At 43.5% G+C, this 21,335-nt stretch overlaps 1 protein-coding gene across 1 annotated transcript; it reads right to left on the reverse strand.

The window, feature by feature from the left end:
• Positions 1-6,048: 6,048 nt before the first annotated feature.
• LOC114315799 (laccase-14-like) lies at positions 6,049-9,910 on the reverse strand. The gene is made up of 5 exons (XM_082921493.1): positions 9,564-9,910; positions 8,745-8,870; positions 7,999-8,593; positions 7,179-7,537; positions 6,049-6,433 (listed from the first exon to the last, which is right to left on the reverse strand). Exons 3-5 carry the CDS (start codon positions 8,574-8,576, stop codon positions 6,228-6,230), a joined length of 1,143 nt encoding a protein of 380 aa, XP_082777619.1. The 5' UTR covers positions 8,577-8,593; positions 8,745-8,870; positions 9,564-9,910; the 3' UTR covers positions 6,049-6,227.
• Positions 9,911-21,335: the final 11,425 nt, after the last annotated feature.

Here is a 21,335-nt window from a genome sequence, read left to right on the forward strand (position 1 = left end):
AGCATATCACCTCGAAAGGATAAACAGCGATGGTGAAGTTGTCCGCAACCGCGACTGAGAAATGGGGCCGACGTAGCTCCGCGGCCGTTGAGTATTATTGTTTTCGTGGCGAATTCCTTTCTTGTCTTGGATCTTGGCCTTGACATTGTCTATGGTGCCAAAGGTTTCCGCCTCAAGGGCGATTATCTCGTTGGTGTGAATCGTGGACTCAAGCGCAGTCAGATCAAAGCATTTTCAAGTTGCGGGTGCCCTCTGATCAGCGGGCATTGATTTGACACTGCCGCTTGTACAGCGCAATGTCGTATGAGAATAGATGTTGTAATGCTTCGAATGCGGATGGCATTTTTTGTAATTATTGTTTAATTGAATAAAATGTTTTATTCTAAAAGTTTATCTCGTTCTGGACTTTTGTATGTTTAATTTGAGCATCTTATTTTGAATGCTGGCACGTTTTGTTTTGTTTATGTGATTGTACTGGTTTCAGCCTACATATCCCTGCTTAGATGTATAAATGGTTTCATTTTAGAAGGGCGCTCCGAATCCGGAGACTTTATCGGCCCGAAGATGTCATGCGCCGATGGGGGGCTTCGAATCCGGAGACTTGATTTGGCCAATCGTGACATCCACGAAGGGCGCTCCGAATTCGAAGGCTTTATCAGCCCAAGGACATCATGCGCCGATGGGGCTCCGAATCCGGAGGCTTTATCGGCCCAAGGGCGTCATGAGCCGATGGGGCTCCGAATTTGGAGGCTTTATCGGCCCAAGGACGTCATGCACCGATGGGGCTTCGAATCCGGAGGCTTTATCGGCCCAAAGGCGTCATACACCGATGGGGCTCCGAATCCAGAGACTTGATTTGGCCAATCGTGACATCCACGAAGGGCGCTTCAAATCTGGAGGCTTTATTGGCCCAAGGACGTTATGCGCCGATGGGGCTCCGAATCCGGAGACTTAATTTGGCCAATCGTGACATCCACGAAGGGCGTTCTGAATCTGAAGGCTTTATTGGCCCAAGGATGCCATGCGCCGATGGGGCTCCAAGTCCGGAGACTTGATTTGGCCAATCGTGACATCCACGAAGGGCGCACCGAATCCAGAGGCTTTATCGGCCCAAAGACATCATGCGCCGATGGGGCTCCGACTCCGAAGACAGTCGGCCAATCTATAATTTCTGTTTATATAATTAGGCCATTTTAATAAGGCAGAAAGTAGTGCATGAAGTGGCTGTGGCACGTATCAATCGGCATGGGGCCAAGATGCTGGCCAATCGTGACATCCACGAAGGGCGCTCCGAATCTGGAGGCTTTTGAACTGGATTGCAGAGTCGGTAAACATGCATATTTGCATTACAGAAGTAGAAAGTGTACATGGTGAGCCGTTCAGAACCAATATTATTCCTACAAGTTGGGTTTTATGATAGAATTTGTGCAAGTGCGTTAGGAGCAAGGCCGTGTGCCTAATTCTCCATCAACCAGCCTTCTATCGTCCAAAAATACCTTCAGGGGAAACTTTATCGGCGTGCAGCGACGCAGCTGGATATGTTGATCAGACGTCTTGAGAAGTTGTTATCGGTATCGCCTACAGCTTTCGTGGCTTCTTATCACGAAGTCGTCCAACTTCATCGAGACTCTCGATTTGACACTTCAATGGAGTTGACCTGCGTCTCCATTGGTGTCTTTCCAAAAAGGAGATAGCATGCCTGTGCGGATTGCCGGGAACCCCGGATTTGCTCAACGCCGTTTTCGGTCGGGAAGCGTAGCAGCTGATGATAGGTGCTTGGTATGGCCTAAATAGTATGCAACCAAGTCCTCCCTATAATGAGGTTATACGGCGAAGGGAGCTTGACGACTAGGAATTCCACTTCCACCGTTTGGGAGCCCGCCCGAACGGGTAATGTGATTTTCCCCAACGGATACTCCGGATTCGCATTGAAGCCGAACAATGGATGAGGAGCCGGAGACAGGTCTGATTCGTTGAAACCGAGTTTGATGAAGGTCTCGTAATACATGACCTCCGAAGTGCTCCCCTGGTCAACGAGGACGCGTTCAACGGTAAACTAATTCACGTGTAGTTTAATGACCAATGGATCAATATGGGGGAGTGTTATGCCGATAAGATCGGAATCGTCGAAGATAATGCTCGGCGCTTGGTGGGGCTGTTTCGTTTGTGCGTGTTGTTCCTGGGGGGCTGAATGGATTGCATGCACGGTGCGTGGCGTTGGAAGACTGTATATCATATGTATAACGCCGAGGGAAGGTGACTCCTGCCGAAGGGCGACAGTTTTGATTGTGCTTTTCCGGACGTGTTGCTGGAGCCGACCATCTTGGACCAATTCCTCAAGGTGGTCTTTCAAGGCATAGCAGCTGTCTGTATCATGACCGTGATCTTTGTGATATTCACAACGTCTGTCCCATCTTCTCATGTCAGGAAGTCCCACCATCTTGGACGCCCATTTGAAGAATGGAAGATGTTGGATCTTGGGCATAATTGAGCTGATTGGCTCTGACAGCTCTGTATATTTCTTGTCGGCTGGCTTTGTGCGCCTGCTAGCGACCTGCAATTGCTCATTGGCTTGGTGTGGGCATTGATCGCTGGATCGGCGAGAATCCTGTCTCTTGTCTTGTTTAGCCCGCTGTCGTGGTTTAGGGCTTTGAGGTGGTGCGGAACTTATTGGCTGAGCGATTTCGAGAGGGGCCGTTTTGTTGACCACGTGTCTGGCTTTAACCCGCAAGGCGTCGTCTTCCACTTTGCAGTATTCCTCTACTTTCTTCATCAACCCCCAGACTGTTTTGAGGGGTCTTCTAGTCAAGGAACTGCGGAGGGCACTATTTGGGTGTTGTCCCATTTTGAAGGCGGTGATGGCCATGGAGTCGTTGCAAGCGTCATCGACAAGGTTAAAGCATTCCCAATATCGCGCCGAATAAGCTCTTAGTGTTTCTCCTGGCAGGATTTGCATTGCCCAGAGGGAGTCGGCTTGCTTTGGCTGGACTTCGTTGGTAATGAATCTGGCCCTGAAGGATTTCTGTAGTTGGTGGAAGGTTTTGATCGAAGCCGGCTCCAGTTTATAATACCACCGGACCGCCAACGGTCCTAAACTGCTGGGAAATATTCGGCACATGAGGGCCACGTCATCTGCATGCAATGTCATGGCCTGCTTGTAGTGGCGGATGTGGTCGGTAGGGTCTGATTTGCCGTCATACAGGGTGAACAACGGTGCTTTAAATTTCTTTGGTAGCGCAACCTTTGCGATCCGTCGTACGAAGGGATCGTGTTGGTCTTCGTCCAAACTTTTCCTTCTTCGCTTCTGCATTGTACGAGGACTTTTTTCGGAAGAACTGGTGGTTTCATGTCGTCCCTTCTTCCTGGGCTTCGGGGATAATGAGTCGGAGTCGCTATCAGTGTCTTGTCGTGCTCGAGGCTGTCGACCATCTGCCTTTGGAGATCGTTCTGGATTTAGGCGCGCCGCTTGTTTGGACTTCGCCATTTCCAAGGCCAAATCTTCCCGAAGACGTTCATTCTCAGCGATCATGTTCTCCAGCCTCTGTTCATTTTGCTTTGCTTGTTCCATGATCGCCTGTATTGTCTCGTGCTCCGAAGTCGAGGGTGAGGCGAAATTCAAGGCACGTCGTGCGGCGATAGTCTCTAGTCCAAGCAAGTTTGTTGGAGTAGTTTCATCGTGAGGTATAGGGTCGACAGTGACTGTCGGAGGATCTTCCGTCACGCTCGCCATGGATGTGCTTGAGTATTCCCACAGATAGCGCCAATTGTGGGGAAGTGGTTTGGAAATACTCTTCAGGATCTTGGGGAACGCTCATGATCCTCTTCTGGTCACCTGAAACAGAATAAACACTCCGGTCGGGGGTGCCGGAATTAGCACTCTGACAGGCAAGTTAGTATCTACACTCGAGGAAGCTTGTATTCTAAGTTAAGCACAGTAATTCTCACATACCTCTTTAGGACTGAAGATTTTGTATTTATAGTATTCTCTTGGGGCCTTGGGGCCTGGCCCACTCCTAGTCCTTGCCATGTACTTCTACACGGCCTTTGTTTCACAGGCAGGAATGCCGGCTCTTTTATTCGGCCCCTCAATTGGATATGGTCAATGCCGAATAGAAGTTATGTTCTGGACCGGATTGGTCCGCTCCTATTGATCCAAATTTATTCGGCTCCCACAGGTACTTGTTAGCATTTGCCTTGGTTAGATATGCATTTAAGAATTTTAATAAAATTGTTTATGTTTGTAGATTTTTTTTTTGGAGAATTTACATCTCAGAGGAAATTTCAAAAATTATTTACAAATTCATGACAACCTTTATAATTTTGTTTTTTAATATTTGTAAAGTTTACCATTACATTGAAAATACTTTTTCCAATGTCAACTGATTTGAAATTACCTTTTTTTTTTTTTTTCAATTCAAATTTACGTCATACCATAATATCATTTCATATATATATTTTTTACATTCTTAAACACAAAATGTATATGAGACCTATCTATTTATGTATACAATTGAGAAAATGCAATAAAAAATATGATTTTATGAGCATTGAAAGGTTTCATTGGGCAGGATTCAACAGAAAAAAAATGATTGTGCATGTTATTAAAACCGAAAATTATGAACCGGAAAAATTATTCGTTGGGGTTGTGTTTTCAGATGATTTGGCTGTCATTCTTATGCCAATATAGTTGAGATTGGTTAGCTGTGCTGTAGTTTTCATTCCCATTTTTTTTTTTAAAATATGTTTTTATGTTTGTATGTATTTCTTGTTGTATGTTCTATTCATTAATAAAGGTTTTTTTTTTTTTTTTTTTTCTTAAAAAAAAAATGCTCAGCAAAGTCCAAGCAAAAATGAATCAATCAAGAACCAATTTGCACATCAATCATCAAAGGTTGGTATTGTAAACCAAGCAAAGTATGCTAAACTATGAAGCAAGGATACTTCAAAAAGGGTGACGTATCCATATCGGATACTTATCGGATACCGATACTCCTCGGATACTCGCGGATACGTATCGGATACTTCTTAAAAGTATCGGATACTTCTTAATTAATTTTTTATTAATTTTGAAGTATCGGATACTTAATTTTGAAGTATCGGATACTCGAAGTTACATATTACTTATAATATTTTGTTTAGTTCTTTGATAAGAGGAATATAGTGAGAGTTAAAGTAATAGAATGTCAAATTGATGTATCCTTGTTGTCTCTCTCACTTCTCTCTCGCTTTCTCACTCTCTCACGTTTCTTCTCTCTGCTCTCATTCTTTTTTTGATGTTGGCATGTAAGGATGATGTTTAATTTGCATTTGCTTTTGCTTTTGCTTTTAGTTTTGGATGTTTTATGAATGTTTGAGCACTTTTAGGTTAATAGGAATCTCTCTTTATTTATTAATTTACTTAAGTTTTATTTTCATGCATATTACATTATTAAAATTATAATTTTTTTTTTACGAATGTATCCCCGCTGTACCCGTATCATACTTTTTCAAGTTTTGACATATCACCATATCCACATTCCCATATCACCATATCTGTATCCGTGCTTCCTAGGCTATCATTGATGAATTAAAAAAGTATGTTTGCTGAAATTTTTATTTAAGAATGGTTTTTTGGCTTTAGCTAAGGTCTTGTGATATTCACTGATGAAGGGGAACAAGTTAAAGCTATTGACCTTGAAGACTCTTAGTTTTATAAGAATCTTTCTTCTTTATCAAGTTGTCTTTTGCTTTAGGTTTTATTTTTATGCATACTGCATTACTAAAAGTTGTTAAAATAATATTTTTTACGAACGTATCCCCGCTGTACCCGTATCCTAGTTTTTCAAATTTTGTCGTATCACCATATCCGTATCGTATCGTATCCGTATCCCGTATCTGTATCCGTACTTCCTAGATGCTAAAGCATTTTTAACAGAAACCAAGCAAAGCAAGTACAGCTTCAAACTTAAAACAACATTAACAAATGAATGCCTATTTTGGATTCTGTGATCTATACTTTGAAACCACGCCTGGAATGGGTTTCTGACCATGCTGATAAAAATAATAATATTAAAAAATCATACAAACTTTTATTTAAATGATTATGATGACATTGAAATACAAATTGTTTTATGCACGCCTAAAATTACTGTCACAATTTACATAATCCTTTTTTCATAAATCATCATCAAGTCCATTTAGCTAAGCAAAATTAAACTGAACTCAATTTGTTTAAATTTCCCCTTGGTTTACATTCCCCTCATCCGAACCAGTTGCAAAACATCTGAATTTTTGAACTCTTCGATATAATTGACGAATGAGCTTTTGCAAGAAGGCATGGAAGGAGGGGGATCAAGGATACTTGTCTCAGGAGTGTCGCCATTCTGCTCTATGAACACGGTTTTCATACCCCAAGTGAGATGTCTGATTACATGACAGTGCCACAGCCATACACCTGCCAAAACATTATTCAAGTAACCATATATATATATATATATATATATTATGGCATTTGAAATATTTTGAAGTAGATTAGTCTTTTAATGACCTAGTTCAGAAGAGCCCAAGACATTCAGTTTTTGTCGAGTTGAGTTACATTAGGTGAGCTAGACTTGGGCCCTGCTGCATCAGCCTTCGGATGCTTTGCACACTACTCCAACTTGACACAACTCAGGTTGCACAAAAATAAAGCATAACTAGTAGTTGTGGAAGTAATTTCATTTTTCATTTTTTTTCAGTTTTATTTTATTTTTATGATCCGCTAACTTTTTTATGTCCTGGCTTAAATATAAATTATCTACAATATCCATGAAAAATAGCTTTTGAACTGAAAAAAAATAGCTTTTGAACATGAAAGTTTGTGAAGGACTTCAATATGAATATACCATTTTAATGTCTTTAAGCTTAGCAAAAGAATTTTTTAATGCATTTACTTTATTTCGAAATCATATGTTAAATTAAATATCATAATATATGTTACTCGTTCTTAAACGAAATTTAAGTTTACTCAGGGTATGGGTTACTTGAAACTTCCTAGGGTCAATGTTCAGTTTTTTTTTTTTACCTCAACATGAAATTTACTAAGGATGGCTGCCTCGAGGTTGAATGGTATTCAGTGATTAGGTTATCAGAATTATTGCCATGGAAAGGGATTAAGTTAATACTATCAAATAAGTGAAACCTCTGAATTGAGAACATACCTGGATTATTTGCTGTGAACCTGACAGTAAGCCAACCATTCTTAGGAACTCGAATTGTGTTCAACTCAGGTGGATCAACCAAATTATATGATTTTGGGGCTGTCTCATTGTTGAAATTCCCAAGTCCTGATCCAACCACATAATAACTATAACCATGCATATGCATGGGGTGATTCTGTGCTCCAGCCAAAACATCGGTCCCTTGAAACACTATCTCCACTGTTTCGTTAAAATTAAACATCCTCACCTTGGTTCCTATGGTTGGTATCACAGTGTTATTTGGCAAATCATCACTTGTAAAGTTATAAAACCACTTCGGATAATCAGGAAAATCAGTTTCATAAATCCCACTTATGTTCCTGCATAAAGGGATTAAAATGGTGTCATTAACTGTGAGAGAACAAAGAACAAATACCCAATAACATTGGTAATGCTATACAATATGACAAATTCCTTTTAAAGTTCAGAATGTGAACTTTTTTTCCTATATTGTGATTTTTTTTTTTTTTGGTTTTAGTTAGTCATTGCCTTTTGAATTTTCTTTCCCTGCTTTAATGCCTTGAAAGAACAAGAGAAATGGTCAAATAAGATGGTAATAAACCCTTGGACCACTTTAGTCATTGCTATCATTGAAAGCAAGCAGAGAGCACCTGCTGTCTCATATGCCTCAATACCACTTCACTTTGATCTTGTTGAATTATATCAAGATTACTAGTCAATAAACCCTTGTTTTTGTTATAAATTCAGGCAATAAAAACCAAGATAAGAAAAATAAATAATAAAATATAAAGGGAAAAACGGAACTAAGAAAAGTGTGTACCGGTAGTAAGCAAGCAGTATATCTGTAGTTGGGTTCTGAAAGGTTATGTTGTTCGTGGCTGAACTAATCCTGTTCCCATGCATTGACGCACATGAACTATTTGGGCAAACGATCTCTTTCTCAGAAACAACCACAAACATAGGGTGACTTATGTTTTGTGGCACAGATATAGGGTGTTCTTTGTTGGCTAAGCTCCTTAAGCGAGACAAGAATCCATTTCCTGCCTCAATGTCTCTGTGCAAAGGAAGGTTGGATGGGAAGATAGGGGTAGACGGGGCAGTATGGTTGCCTCTGTATTCTATAACTGCCGTGGTAACATTTTCAATGTCAGAATAACCTGCAGAAACAAATTGTCTAGCAGCCATGTAGTAGTGACCAAGGGGCTGATTTTCCGTGAGTAGGACATTCATGGTTTGCCCTGGGGATATCGCCACATTTGCTGTGGATATGGGCTTGAGGTAGTTCCCATCCATTCCAACAACCGTGACATTGTGTTCAGCAATTGCAAAGAAAAATTCAGAGTTCACAGCTGCGTTGATTATGCGGAGAAGATAGGTTTTGCCATAATCAACACTCATCCGAAATGTTGTTTCGTCTGCACGATGGTAAAGATGATTAGCATATAATATTCAAGTATCTCCCAAAATGAATTGTGTAAAGGACTAATGGTTGAGCATGGATTAGGCAGATGTGATTTCTTCTAATGCAATATTTATTCTACTGAGACACAAACACTCACTTCATACCATTAGAACAATTAAAAAAAGCTCCGGGTTGGCCATTGATGACATAAGCCTGGGGCCGTGGTAAGTCTGCACCTATGGAGAGATCATAATGAAGGTTTTTGTTCACATCAAAAACAAACCAAGATCCTGCTAGACAAAAGAGAGAGTAAGATGAAGATCTATATGGGCAAAAATAAATAATAACTAACGAATGAATGGAACATAATAATAATTTTTTTGATCCTACTTAATCTAACAGAGTCTTATGATATAAATGCTCTATTGTTCACAAACATCGAGTGTTCAATTTCATTGTGCAACATCAATCATATATCTGGGTTTGCTTTGTAAAAGTTTAAATCATAAACACTAAAACTTCATTATATATGGTTTTTGTCAATTTTCATGCAAAGATCATTCTGTCAAATATGTTTATTCATAAAACTTTTAATCCAAAAAACCTTTTTATATGTAAAAAAATCGTAACTTGACTTTTTTTATATCAGGCATTTTCAAATTTCAAAAATCCCTGTTTAAACATTTTCTTAAACCCCAAAAGTTTTGCTAATGAGGGGAGTCGAAACTGAGACCTTGGCGGGAGCAAAGCCGCAAGTCCCAGGCCTCATCCATCAGGCCAGACCCTTGGGATTATTATTATTATTATTATTTTTATTTCAGTTCCAGCATTTTATCAAATAGCTGACAGACACTCTCAAAAAACACAAATAAAGATGCTTAAATTGGAGGCAAATGGGTTGCAGAGACTCTCAGTTAAATCTCTGCTATATATATAATGATTTATTGAAAACCCAGATCAAGTAGATGATAACAAATGCATACCAAGCACTATGACTTGTTCTTCATCAGGTTGGGGAAATGGGTAAGTAGTGCCCTCTGCAGGCAAGATGACAATAGCACTGTGAGATATGTAAGATATCTGAATGAATGTTGTAATTTCTATATCAATTGGTTACAAGAGTGATGCTCATTTATAGAGAAAGCACCGAAAGGAGAAGACAAAAGCTATGCATAATAATGAAAGTGTGTGAGTGGTGTTTGGTCTTTACAACCGAAAGAAGAAAAGAATCCTATGCTTTCTATACTTTGTCCTATAATATATTATGCTATATACATTATACATTACATTATACATTAACAGCCCCCCTCAAACTCAAGGTGGAAAAACATTAACCAACTGGAGTTTTGAGACAAGTTCAACGAAACGGCCAGGAGAATGAGCTTTGGTGAAGATATCAGCAGGTTGATCAACAAAAGAGATCGGATGGAGATGGACAGTACCACGAGTAACGTGTTGACGAATAAAATGACAGTCAATCTCAATGTGCTTGGTGCGATCATGAAAAACATCATTGTGAGCAATTTGAAGAGCACTGTGATTGTCACAAAAGAGGTCAGTAGCACCAGAGGAGGTAACACCCAGATCAGCAAGACGCCAACGAAGCCAGAGAAGCTCCTGAGTAGTATCAGCAAGAGCACGGTATTCGGCCTCGGTACTGGAATGAGCAGTAAGAGATTGTTTCTTGCTGTGCCAAGAAATAAGAGAATCACCCAGAAAAAAGCAGAACCCAGTAGTAGAGCGGCGGTCAGTAGGATCTCCAGCCCAATCAGCATCGAAAAAAGCACGAAGTTGGAGAGAGAAGCGGGCGGAATAATGAAAACCATGAAATATGGTGCCTTTGAGATACCGAAGGATACGAAGTAAGGCAGCATAATGAGGGGTACGAGTGTAGACGTCCCCCGAACGCCCCGGGAGGATGAGTCCCGTTCTGTTCATTTGGGGTCACTACAGCTCAGGACTCTCAAATTTGTCACGGTTCTAAATCTGAACCAAAGAGTCCAAACCCGGCAAATCGTTTTGAGAAACAGATTTTTTGAAAAGAAGTGCCAAACATGGACTGCTTTGCCAGATACAGAGTCGCCACCTAAATATTTTTTTTAATGGAAAATTTAGGAAACCCTGACTCGGTGCCAAAGGCCACGTGTCCGTCATCACCAAAGTTGCCTCGGCTCGGGAACTTGGGTACGATTGGGGAAGGTCACTTCGTGAGCACCCCCGCTCGCCCGATCAAAGATCAGCCTCTACTAACCATGATATCTATTTTTGAAAACTTTGTGTATCCTTATTCTGGTTATTAGTCTAGGTTACTATGTGATGCACACAGCATATAAGTATAGACTGGGTCGCCCGAATTGGAATAAAACATTTCATGCTTGTTTATTTGAAAGATGGTTTGCTACGCGCAAGTAGGCTTAAAATGCAGATTTTGCCACCCGCAGGTGGGCTTAGAAAAGATGGTTTTGCCTCTATCTAGTGGGCTTAAAACAAACAGTTGATGATTTATTCCAATCCAAGTAACCCAACCTTCACCCACAGGCATTCAGGCAGTTATATCACATAAGCATATAGCCTCATGGTAAGCATGCTATTCATGGCAGTCACTCACACGCATGCAAGGATGCTAAAGCATAAAACTTACCGAGTACTCCAAGCCAAAACAAAAACTCATTAGAAATCATGCATGAATCCTAAGTATACTGAAATGCCTAATGCAACACATGCAAGAATGCAAACTATAGCAGGCTCGGCTATTCTAAACATGGCATATGGAATGCTACAACTAACATGTATTCAACTTGGAATTGAAAATACAATGCAGTTAGTATGATGCGCCAAGCCCGGTGCATGCAAAACAGATGAATGATGCAAACATGCTGTCATACTGTATGCTAATTGAAATATGCCCTAATCTAACCATCATAAGCAGGTAAATAAAAGGGAAGAAAGACGTGGGGTTGGAAGACATACACCACACTCACGCACACTTATTACAATTACGCCCTCGCACAGAGGGTCCGAATAAATATACAGTCCCGAATAAAAGAATATTACAGTCCAAATATTACAGTCCAAATAATGTATAAATTCCTAATTAATTAACAAATTAACTAAGAAAATAAATAAACTGGCATGCAAGCTAGGGACTGCCTTGACTCCACTCCGGATGATGAATGATGCATGCCCGGGTTGCCTTTGCGCGGAAATCCATGACGATGCCCCAATTAGCCTCTGTTTGCACCTATTCTTGAAATGCGTGCCAAGCTCTGAGAAGTTGCTGATTCTTCATTTTGCTGCAACAGAGAGCAGGAAAGGGGCATAGCAATGTATTTTCACAGATATATGCATGCCTCGATCCTCGTTCCACCAATCACGCATATCGATGCATGATGGCCGAGGGGTCGAATTGTGCAATTCAATGTAGAATGAATGCACATATAAACACAACAAGAACCTAACTCCATCATGAATAATCCAGAGTGTCGGTGACTAGGAATTGAGACACGTTCCATCACTCGGAGTACGAAATGTACCTCGTTTCCCGTGCCCGGGCTAAATCCTATCCCGAACATGATGCAATATGCATGACATGCATGAAATGCAACTAAGATACAATCCTAACATACACAATGTTATGGAATGGCATACACAATGCAATAAGGTAATACACAACCGAGCATACACAATGCTATGGATGAAATGGCATACGCAATGCAGTAATGGGCTTACACCAACATGAGAGAGCCTCAGCCACACTCACATAGGAGGCCATCAGATGAAAACAAGATAGCTCGGAATGCGTGCACACATGCACGCAAACCGAGGACCGACCCTCAGGCACCGAAATGCCACTCTAATGAGACATGGCAAAGACATGGAATATGATATGAAAACATGCAAAAATCAGTAGCAAAACGAGGGGGAAAACGGCCCCGAAACAAAGCGAAATGATACCCGATGGATGGAACAAGTCCCGAAACATGAATTTTGGCGCATGAAATGGCCTATAGCTATGCAATGCATGCACAATTTGAACATGAGATGAAAATACAGAAGCAAGGAAGCCCCTAGATAAGCATTTTTACAGTTCAAAGCATGGCCAAACAGCAAACACAAATAGGGCAAAAATAGCATGCAAAAATGGCCCTAAATGTGAGATAATGAAACAACTCACAGCTGCTGACCCCAAACAGATTAAGGCCCTTCAAAAACGTTGAAGAGGGGCCCAAAATATGATCTTTTACAGTTTATGGCAAACCACAAAAACTAGCAAAGGTATGGCTAAACTCTCATGCAAGAAATGGGCCAAAAGATGGCCAAAGAAGCAAGTAGTGGTTGCTGGCCTTAAACACAAAGGGGCCCTTCAACAATGTTGAAGAGGGGCCAAAAATAAAGCTTTTTACAGTTGATTTCCAGACCCAAAACAGTATGCAAATATGTCCAAAATGCTATGCAAAATGAGGCCCAAAAGAGAGATATAACATGAAGTGTATAAAAGATGCCTCAAAACATGAAAGGCCCTTAATGAAACATGAAGAATGGGCCAAAATAAGACTATTTTCAGTTCTGAAAAGAACTCAAAAACAGAAGCACAATGGGCTGCCAAATCATGCAAAAATGGGGACCAAAGAGGGGTATAATGACAAGTGGCACATGGAGGTCCCAAACAGTGATGAGCCCTTCTTCAATGTTGAAGAAGGGCTCAAAATAAGCCTATCTACAGTTTACATCATGCTCCAAAACAGATCACACATAGGCTAAAAACACTATGCAAGATAACGGTATATAAGAAGGATAATGAAGCAAGTGCAAGATAGGGACCTCAAATGCCAAAATTCCCTTAATGAAACATGAAATGGAGCTCAAATAAAGGGTACTTTCAGTTTTGGTCGGAGCTCAAAACAACAAGAAAAATAGCTAAAAAAAAAGTTGCAAGATTAAGCTCAAAAAGAGGGAATTGGTACTTATCCTTGGAGACAAGTCTTTAGCAACTCTTGGCTTGAGTTTGCAGCACCCCTAACCTCTGGAGAACACCCTCAAACTGCTGGAGTGGAGGATGGAAGGGTAGGGCTTGGTGGTGTAGTGTAAAATGGTGTAAGGTTTGAAGAATGGAAGCTTGGAGATGGAGAGGGAGAGAGATATAATGCAAAGGGCTTGAAGGGAAATTTTCTAACCCTTTTGGACAGAGCTGGCCAGCCAAGTATATGGACCAAAGAGGGAGAGAAATGGAGGGAAAAAGTGGGGGGAAAACAAGCCAAGTTTCCCCCCAAAAGTTGTCCCCCCGGATACAGGTTTTTGGGGAGAAAAAAGTGTACAGCTGTAATGTACACATTGCAAGGATCATGGCCGGCTAGTTTTTGGAGCTTCAGGTGGCCGGCCGGCCACCCCCCATGGCCGGCCGGCCAAGGGTCAAAAGGGTCAAGAAGATTTAATGGCCGGCCACCACAAATTGCTGTCCTTCCAGGTGCCCTCAACACAACCCTGTGGTTCAAAATTGTCAACTGTAAAACAGGAGAGAGAATAGGCCATTTTTAGGAAGGGTTCAAAAGGGTCAGGTGGAATTACTGGCCGGCCACCAACTTTTAGTGTCCTCCCATGTGTGTACATCACAAATATGTGGTTCAAAGTTCAAGAAAATGGCCCAAGGGTGTTCAACATTGGCTTGGAAGTGAGAAAAAGCGGGCGTCAGAGGGCGCCGGAGGAATATAACTGGTTGCTGAAACAATTGCTGGCCTCCCATCCTTCTACAGCCTTCCTAGTGATGAAACAGAGGTACCTTCCAAAAATGAACGAAAACCGATGCAAAACGAATGTTCGGGGGCCAGAACGCGCAGTTCGGGGCCCCGAAAACTGCCTATTAAGCACCGAAAGTGGCATTCGACTACGAAGTGGGTCTCTCAGGCCTCAGTGTCCCTCAAAAGGGAGTAAATAAGAAGCACACCAAAAATCGGAGCAATAGGAGATGGTTAAGCGGTCCCGAACCGAGACACACGGCCTACGGTTCTGAAAAACCGGGAACCGGACTCCGAAATGGGCAAAATGGCCTACGACCACGAAACATAGCCTACGGCCACTGAGAGATGATCTACGAGACCTCTCCCTCCCTTTGGGAAGAGAAAACAGAGAAAACGGAGCCTGGTTCGCAAACCGAGGCAAAGCACAAAAGAGTCCGGAAGTCCGAAGGTAAGGCTCGCAGCCGAGACTCTAAAACTTCTGAACGAGCACAATATGCAATATCACCGAGTGCTCAACTGGTGACGTCTGAGTCTTAAGGTCGGTCAAAAATGGGGTGTCTACAGTTGCCCCTCTTTGACAGAACTCGAAAGTCACACGTGACAAGAGTGAATGTCAAAGCCCAGAGATGACCCATTTTTGACAAGGCCGAAGACTTAGACAAACGTACAAGATAAACAGAGATGTGCCCGCAGGCAAAGGGGCAAAATGCAAAGCGATATGCATAGAGCCGGAGGTAACTCAATGATCATGCAAATGCAGCAAGCTGTAATGAAGGAAGTATTCGCAAATAGATGCAACAGTTTTAAGCAAGAATGCAAAGCAACAACTATATTTCATGCAGTTAAGAATGCGGAGAATTGATCAATTCTCGTCGCGTCTCACACGGAGAGGATACGATACCTGCGCGATTCGTCTGGTCGCACCAGTCTCAAATGAACCGTACATACAATATCGTGCCTGCAAAAGAGAGAAATTCAATAAGCACAATATGCTAACAACATATATTCAATGCGATTTCGAAAGCTTGACACACGCAGTGCCGGCGAGTGAATGCATCGCGATGCGAGAAAGGAACGTGCGTGACAACGCATGTTCAAGCACAGAGGTATGGCAATATCAAGAAATGTGCACAATAATGCAAGTATGCTCATGAGAATGTAAGTTATGTGCATGATAGTGCAAAACGAGCATAAATCAAGGTGCTCGTTTGTTACGAAATGACGAGCAAGGAAACGCGTGTTTCGGCGAAGACGACTCGATCACTGCCTCCGATTCACTTCCTGGAAAGGCTACAACACATTCAAAAAGGATACATCTTGATTTCGATGAATAATGATGAGACACATGTCAGAACTTGAAGCTGAAGTTCCGGCGGAGTAATTTCGCGACCGAAAGTGCACTTCTCTTGAACTTTTTCAGGTCCCGGGAACTCCAATCCTCCTAAAAATTTGCAGAGAGCTAGGTGAGCATGTGGGAAACATTGCCGGCTAGTTATTTTCCCAAGGGGAGGTGGCCGGCTAGTTTTTCAAAAAGAGAATAGCCGGCGGCTAGAAAAGGTGGCCGACCGGCCACCTGCCCAAATCCGCGGGTAATTTGGTCTTTTCACCTTCTTCTATATATATCCTCTCACCCAAACGTTTTGAGCTCATAACATCAGCCAAGAAATCTTCTCCTCTTGCTTCCCAAACCATTTTCTTTCTCAGATTCGGGCTCTATACGCGTTTTCCAATGCCCCACGCAAGTTGTTTTCGCGAAAACATTCAGTTTCAAGCACTTTGAACTGATTAAATTTTGGTTTTGGGGCTTCTTTTCTCATTTTCGTCACTTGAGGTGAGTTTGTCTCAATATTTGGAAGATTTTCTCGAGAGTTGACTTTTGTTGACTTTTTCGCTTCCCGAGGGTTGACTTTTGTTGACTTTTTCAATTTTTGCTCATTTTTGCTCATTTTTGCCCCTTTTGCAGATTTTTCGAAATGGCGGGTAATTTTCCTCATGGTGGAGGCTCTCCGGGTGCCGGGGATGATTTTGATGTCATGACTTTGCCTCCGAGGGTTCGACCCTTTATTCCCGAGAGGTATGCGCCGCTGGCACATGTTCTTCCCCGCGCCACTTTTCGTCACTTTACTGATTTTGATGATCGAGCACCCGGTGATCTACTTCTGCGAGAGCCAGAGCATCACCTCTCCTATGAGGCGCGAGAGGTATTTACTTTATTTTCTACATTTTTCGTGCATTTTGTGCCTTTGCCATGCTTGAACACACAGTTTAGCCTATGACATAGTACTTTGTTTGCATTTTGAACATGTAGCTTAAACACTTTAATTTTTGAACACTCGGCTCATTAACTGATTGCGAACGCACGGTACACATTAGTTAAGAAGTGGACACACGGCTTAAACACTGATTTGTCAAACACACAGCCCGAATTTGAAGGTGAACACACAGCACACACTGACTAAGAGTAGAACACGCAGCCCAAACTCTAATTTTCTGAACACGCAGCCCAAATTGATGGTGAACACACAACCCACACTGATTGAGAGTAGAACACACAGCCCAAACTCTGATTTTCTGAACACGCAACCCAAGTTGAAGGTGAACACACAGCCCACACTGATTGAGAGTAGAACACCCAAACTCTGATTTTTTGAACACGCAGCCCAAGTTGAAGGTAAACACACAGCCCACACTGATTGAGAGTAGAACACACAGTCCAAACTCTGATTTTCTGAACACGCATCCCAAGTTGAAGGTGAACACACAACCCACACTGATTGAGAGTAGAACACACAGCCCAAACTCTGATTTTCTGAACACGCAGCCCATTTACTTGCACACAGCTTATTCATTTCATTGGCACACAGCTCATTCATTTCATTGGCACACAGCTCATTCATTTCATTGGCACACAGCTCATTCCTTTTTATACTGACACATGTATTCATTCTGAATGCAGGTTGGTTCTCGCAACGTGCGGGGATATGGCTCCACCGCTACGAGAGATTGGCATACTGAGCTCCCGGAGGGTGTCTGGGATTTAGTAGACCTGGCAGGGTTCGGGGCCTTCTGCATGGGATTATCGCGTTGTCCTGCCAGGAGGACACTGATGGCAGCTTTGGTGGAGAGATGGTGGGACACCACCAACTCCTTTCATTTTTCCGCCACTGGGGATTTGACTATGACCTCGCTGGACTTCACTGTATTGACTGGCCTGGATATAGGAGGCTGGTCCATTCCTTATGACGAGGACATGGGCGAATGGGAGGCCGCTTGGATTCATTTGCTGGGGCCCGCCCGCCTGTTGACAGGGCTTCCGGGAGAGTCCGATACACTTGGTTCTCTTCCCATTTTCGGAGGGCGGAGATGGAGCCCGGGACTTCTGAGGAGACAGAGCAGTATGCCCGTGGTTTTCTTATGTTCCTCTTCGGGACTACTCTGTTTGCCGATAGAGGGAACACGATTGGGCTGTATCTGTTGAGCGCCTTGGTTGACCTATCACAGGTCAGTACGACTGGGGTGGCGCCGGCCTGGCTACCCTTTACTGCTACATAAGCGCCACCTCCCGCGGGCAGGGAGACTTACTTGGCGGTTATTGGAGAGCCTGGGAGGTACTTTTTGTCCTCTTGATTTACATTTCCGCTCCTTATTACTTGTACATTGCACACACAACGCACTTTACAGTCTGTATTTTGCCCTCAGCACTTTGTATTTACATTCTGCACTGTTTTTCTCAGTTATGGGTCTATGTATATTTCCCGACGTTAGCCCCGGAGTTGGAGGTGGCAGGGCCCCTCATGATCCCATACTCACTGGTGTTCGAGGGTCAGCACCGGCCGAGACCCCGAGAGACTCTCCTTCATTTGCGGCAGTATTTTGACACTGTGCGCCCATCGGAGGTACTTCAGAACTCTCAGTCCCTTCCATTTTCATCTTTGATTTGCCACGCATATTCTCGATTTCTGATTGGTTTATGCACTTGTTATCCGCAGATCACATGGCAGCCCTGGGCACCCTTGGGTGATGGTCTCCGATTTCAATATGCTGGAGGATCGGGCACCTCCCAGTACAGGATCCTGCTCGAAGGACCGGTTGGTAGAGCATGGTTTCTGGGGGAACGCTTTTTACGTCAGGTGTGGGGGTACCTTTCTCAGGACCCTCCCGCAGCACCCCCAGTCAGTATGCGGACTGCTGATAGGTTCTTTTCCCAGGATGTAGTCAGCGCTATGCTGGGTACCGATGCTTTGTTACATCTCGAGGAGGGGGACTACGCCACTTACCGTCATACATACCTGATGCCTCCATTGACGGGTGTTCGCACCCCGATGGCGAGGTCTGCTGGTATGCCATCCTCTAGCCAGGCTCGGGCTCGGGCTGCAGACGCCCCTTCCACCAGCAGGGTTGGTACATCTAGAGGTGGGGGTAGACCGGTTCCCTCGATTCCTCCGACTCTTTCTCATCCTGGGTGGCCGGATATACCGACTGAGCTGATGGGGTGGCAGCTAGGGGCTACCTCTCCGACTCCGATCCCGATTGAGCCTCCGATGCCCGGTCATCGATATGTCATTGATCCCGACTCACCGTTGGTATGTTCTACTGCTTTTCATCTATCATTCAAATGCTTTAGACACTCCTTTATTCGTTGATGATTTGAGCTTGTATTTGCAGCCACCCAGAGAGTACATGGAGGAGGTGGTCGGATTGGTAGCCTCACTCGAGGGCATGGTCTTGCGGAGGGAGGCACAGTTGTCTATCATGGGCTTTCAGGTACCCTTCAGTTTTCTGGCATTTATCATACTTCTGATGACATGCTGATTTCTACTGCATTGGTAGGCTATTTGTGTAGAGCACATCTGACACACACCCCACTTGTACACTGTGTTTACATGCACCCACTTCATGTAGCCCTTTTTTGCTTGCATCTGCATCTGATGTACATATTGAGACTGATGTATTTAATTTGAACTCTTTGTTTTCAGATGCCTCCGGTATATGCTCAGTCGCGGGCCGGGCCACCTGGGCCTTCTTGGGGAGCTGGGCCATCTGGGCCTTTTCAGGGAGTTGGGCCTTCCAGGCCTTTTCAGGGAACTGGGCCATCCAGGCCTTTTCACGGAGCTGGGCCATCCAGGCCTTTCCAAGGAGCTTGAGGAGGGTCCTCTCGTAGACGCAGGGCACCTGTTATAGAGGCGGAGCCCGATGAGGAGGAGGAGGAGGAGGTTACAGACCGTCAGTCAGAGACATCTGCTGAGGAGGGGGACTCTGGTCTTGGTTCCGGGAGCGGAGGCGAGGCTGAGGGGGATCCTGAGGACGACAGCTCCGACCCGGATGATGATGATGGTGTAGAGGTTGTCCCGCAGAAGAGGATGAGGAGTGCCTCCCATTCCCGCTCCCGAGGGCATTGATGCTGCTGTTTCCTGCTTTATTTTCCTTTTTGCTAGTAGTTTGTAGCACTTTGCATATTGTTAGACAGTTTCATTTTCTGTAAAACTTATGCCTTTGTTTGTTGTAAATCATGATGGAATGAAACAGCTTTTGAAAATGTGTTTGTATTTTAGACTTTTAACATCGTATCGCATCATTTTATTTTGCACAAAAATGAAATTGAATGGGAATGTGCATTGTGTAATCACCAAGTCAGGTAGTGAACCGACGCAACAAACTAAGCAACTCAACTTACTAAGATATAATAGAACCCTAGCAAGTTTACAACTCGATAAACAAAATGCAATAATGTTGACAATTCGATAAGCAAGACTTAAACAAAAAGCTTAAACAAAGAGTAACAACTCAAAAACACGAAATAAGACAGCTCGACAAACAACTCGATAAGCAAAACGACAACTCGATAAACAAAACAACAACTCGATAAGCAAAATAACAACTCAAAAAACAAGACTTAACAAAGTGAAGTGTACTTCGGACAATCTGGGCACCGAAACGCATCCGAGACAGAGGGAAATAGAGGCTTTTGACACATCCATTGCACGGAAATGCTTGAAACTTTCCCTCGGAGGGTAAAACAAGGCCAAAGGCATACACTGAGCATGGTCGGCCACTTTTATTGCAGATAGGGGGGCCACTGGCCAGTTTTTTGTGTAGGAAAGGAGAAATGTGGCCGGCCAACTAGAAAAGGTGGCCGGCCGGCCACTTATCCCTGCAGCCGTCCAATTTTCAACACGTGTCCTCTTGAATAGTGTTTTTCCCTCTATAAAAGCCTCAACTTCGGGAACATTCATTTCATCACTACTTTGCACAAGAAATGGAGGCATTTCTTATAGAAAATCTCACATCTTGGATCTCTTCTCTAGACGGATCGGAAAAGCTGAACTTCCGGGGTTTCGGCTTGAATGCACTATTCACGTTGAGCCGTACTCGGCTACATCTCCCTTTTCTCCATGCCGCGGCGAGGTTTTAGAACCCGGTGACACACGTCTTTAGCTTCGGTGGTCAAGAGCTATGTCCAACTTTTGAAGACTTTCAGGTTTTGATGGAGTCTGAATGTCATGAAGAGATCTTGCCCCAGCTCCGCTTTGGCCATGCCCAGGCTTTAGGGCGGATGTGTGGACTCACCGCGCATGATGCTCGGTCTCTGATCTGTAATGGGGAGCTGGATATCCTTGGCTTGATCCATCGCTTTTCTGACGCCGGTGACCACAGCAACCATTATTGGCAAGGTTTCCGGCAACACGCCCTTTGCTTGTGCTTGCTGTCTCACTTTCTGCTTTCCTCGGGCTTCGGCGGAGCTAGCATTCGTCTGATTGAAGTTGCCCAAGGCTTGAGAGAAGGAAAGAGCTGCATCGCCATGACCTTGGCCGAGACGCTGATGGGCTTGGATTCTGTCTATCGCTGAGAGACGACTAGATTTGCTGGGAGTCCACTGCTGCTGCAGGTAATGTTTCCCACCCAACCTCACATATGTATTTGCTCACATCACTCGGCCCTCAGGCTCGGTTTTTCTCACAAAACCCTCGTCTTACTTTTCTCTCATCGTACATCTCTCTATTCTTTATTCTCTCATTTTTC

The sequence above is a fragment of the Camellia sinensis genome, chromosome 3, assembly GCF_055761805.1.
Source record: "Camellia sinensis isolate YWXY chromosome 3, ASM5576180v1, whole genome shotgun sequence".
In the NCBI taxonomy this organism is placed as follows: Eukaryota; Viridiplantae; Streptophyta; class Magnoliopsida; order Ericales; family Theaceae; genus Camellia; species Camellia sinensis.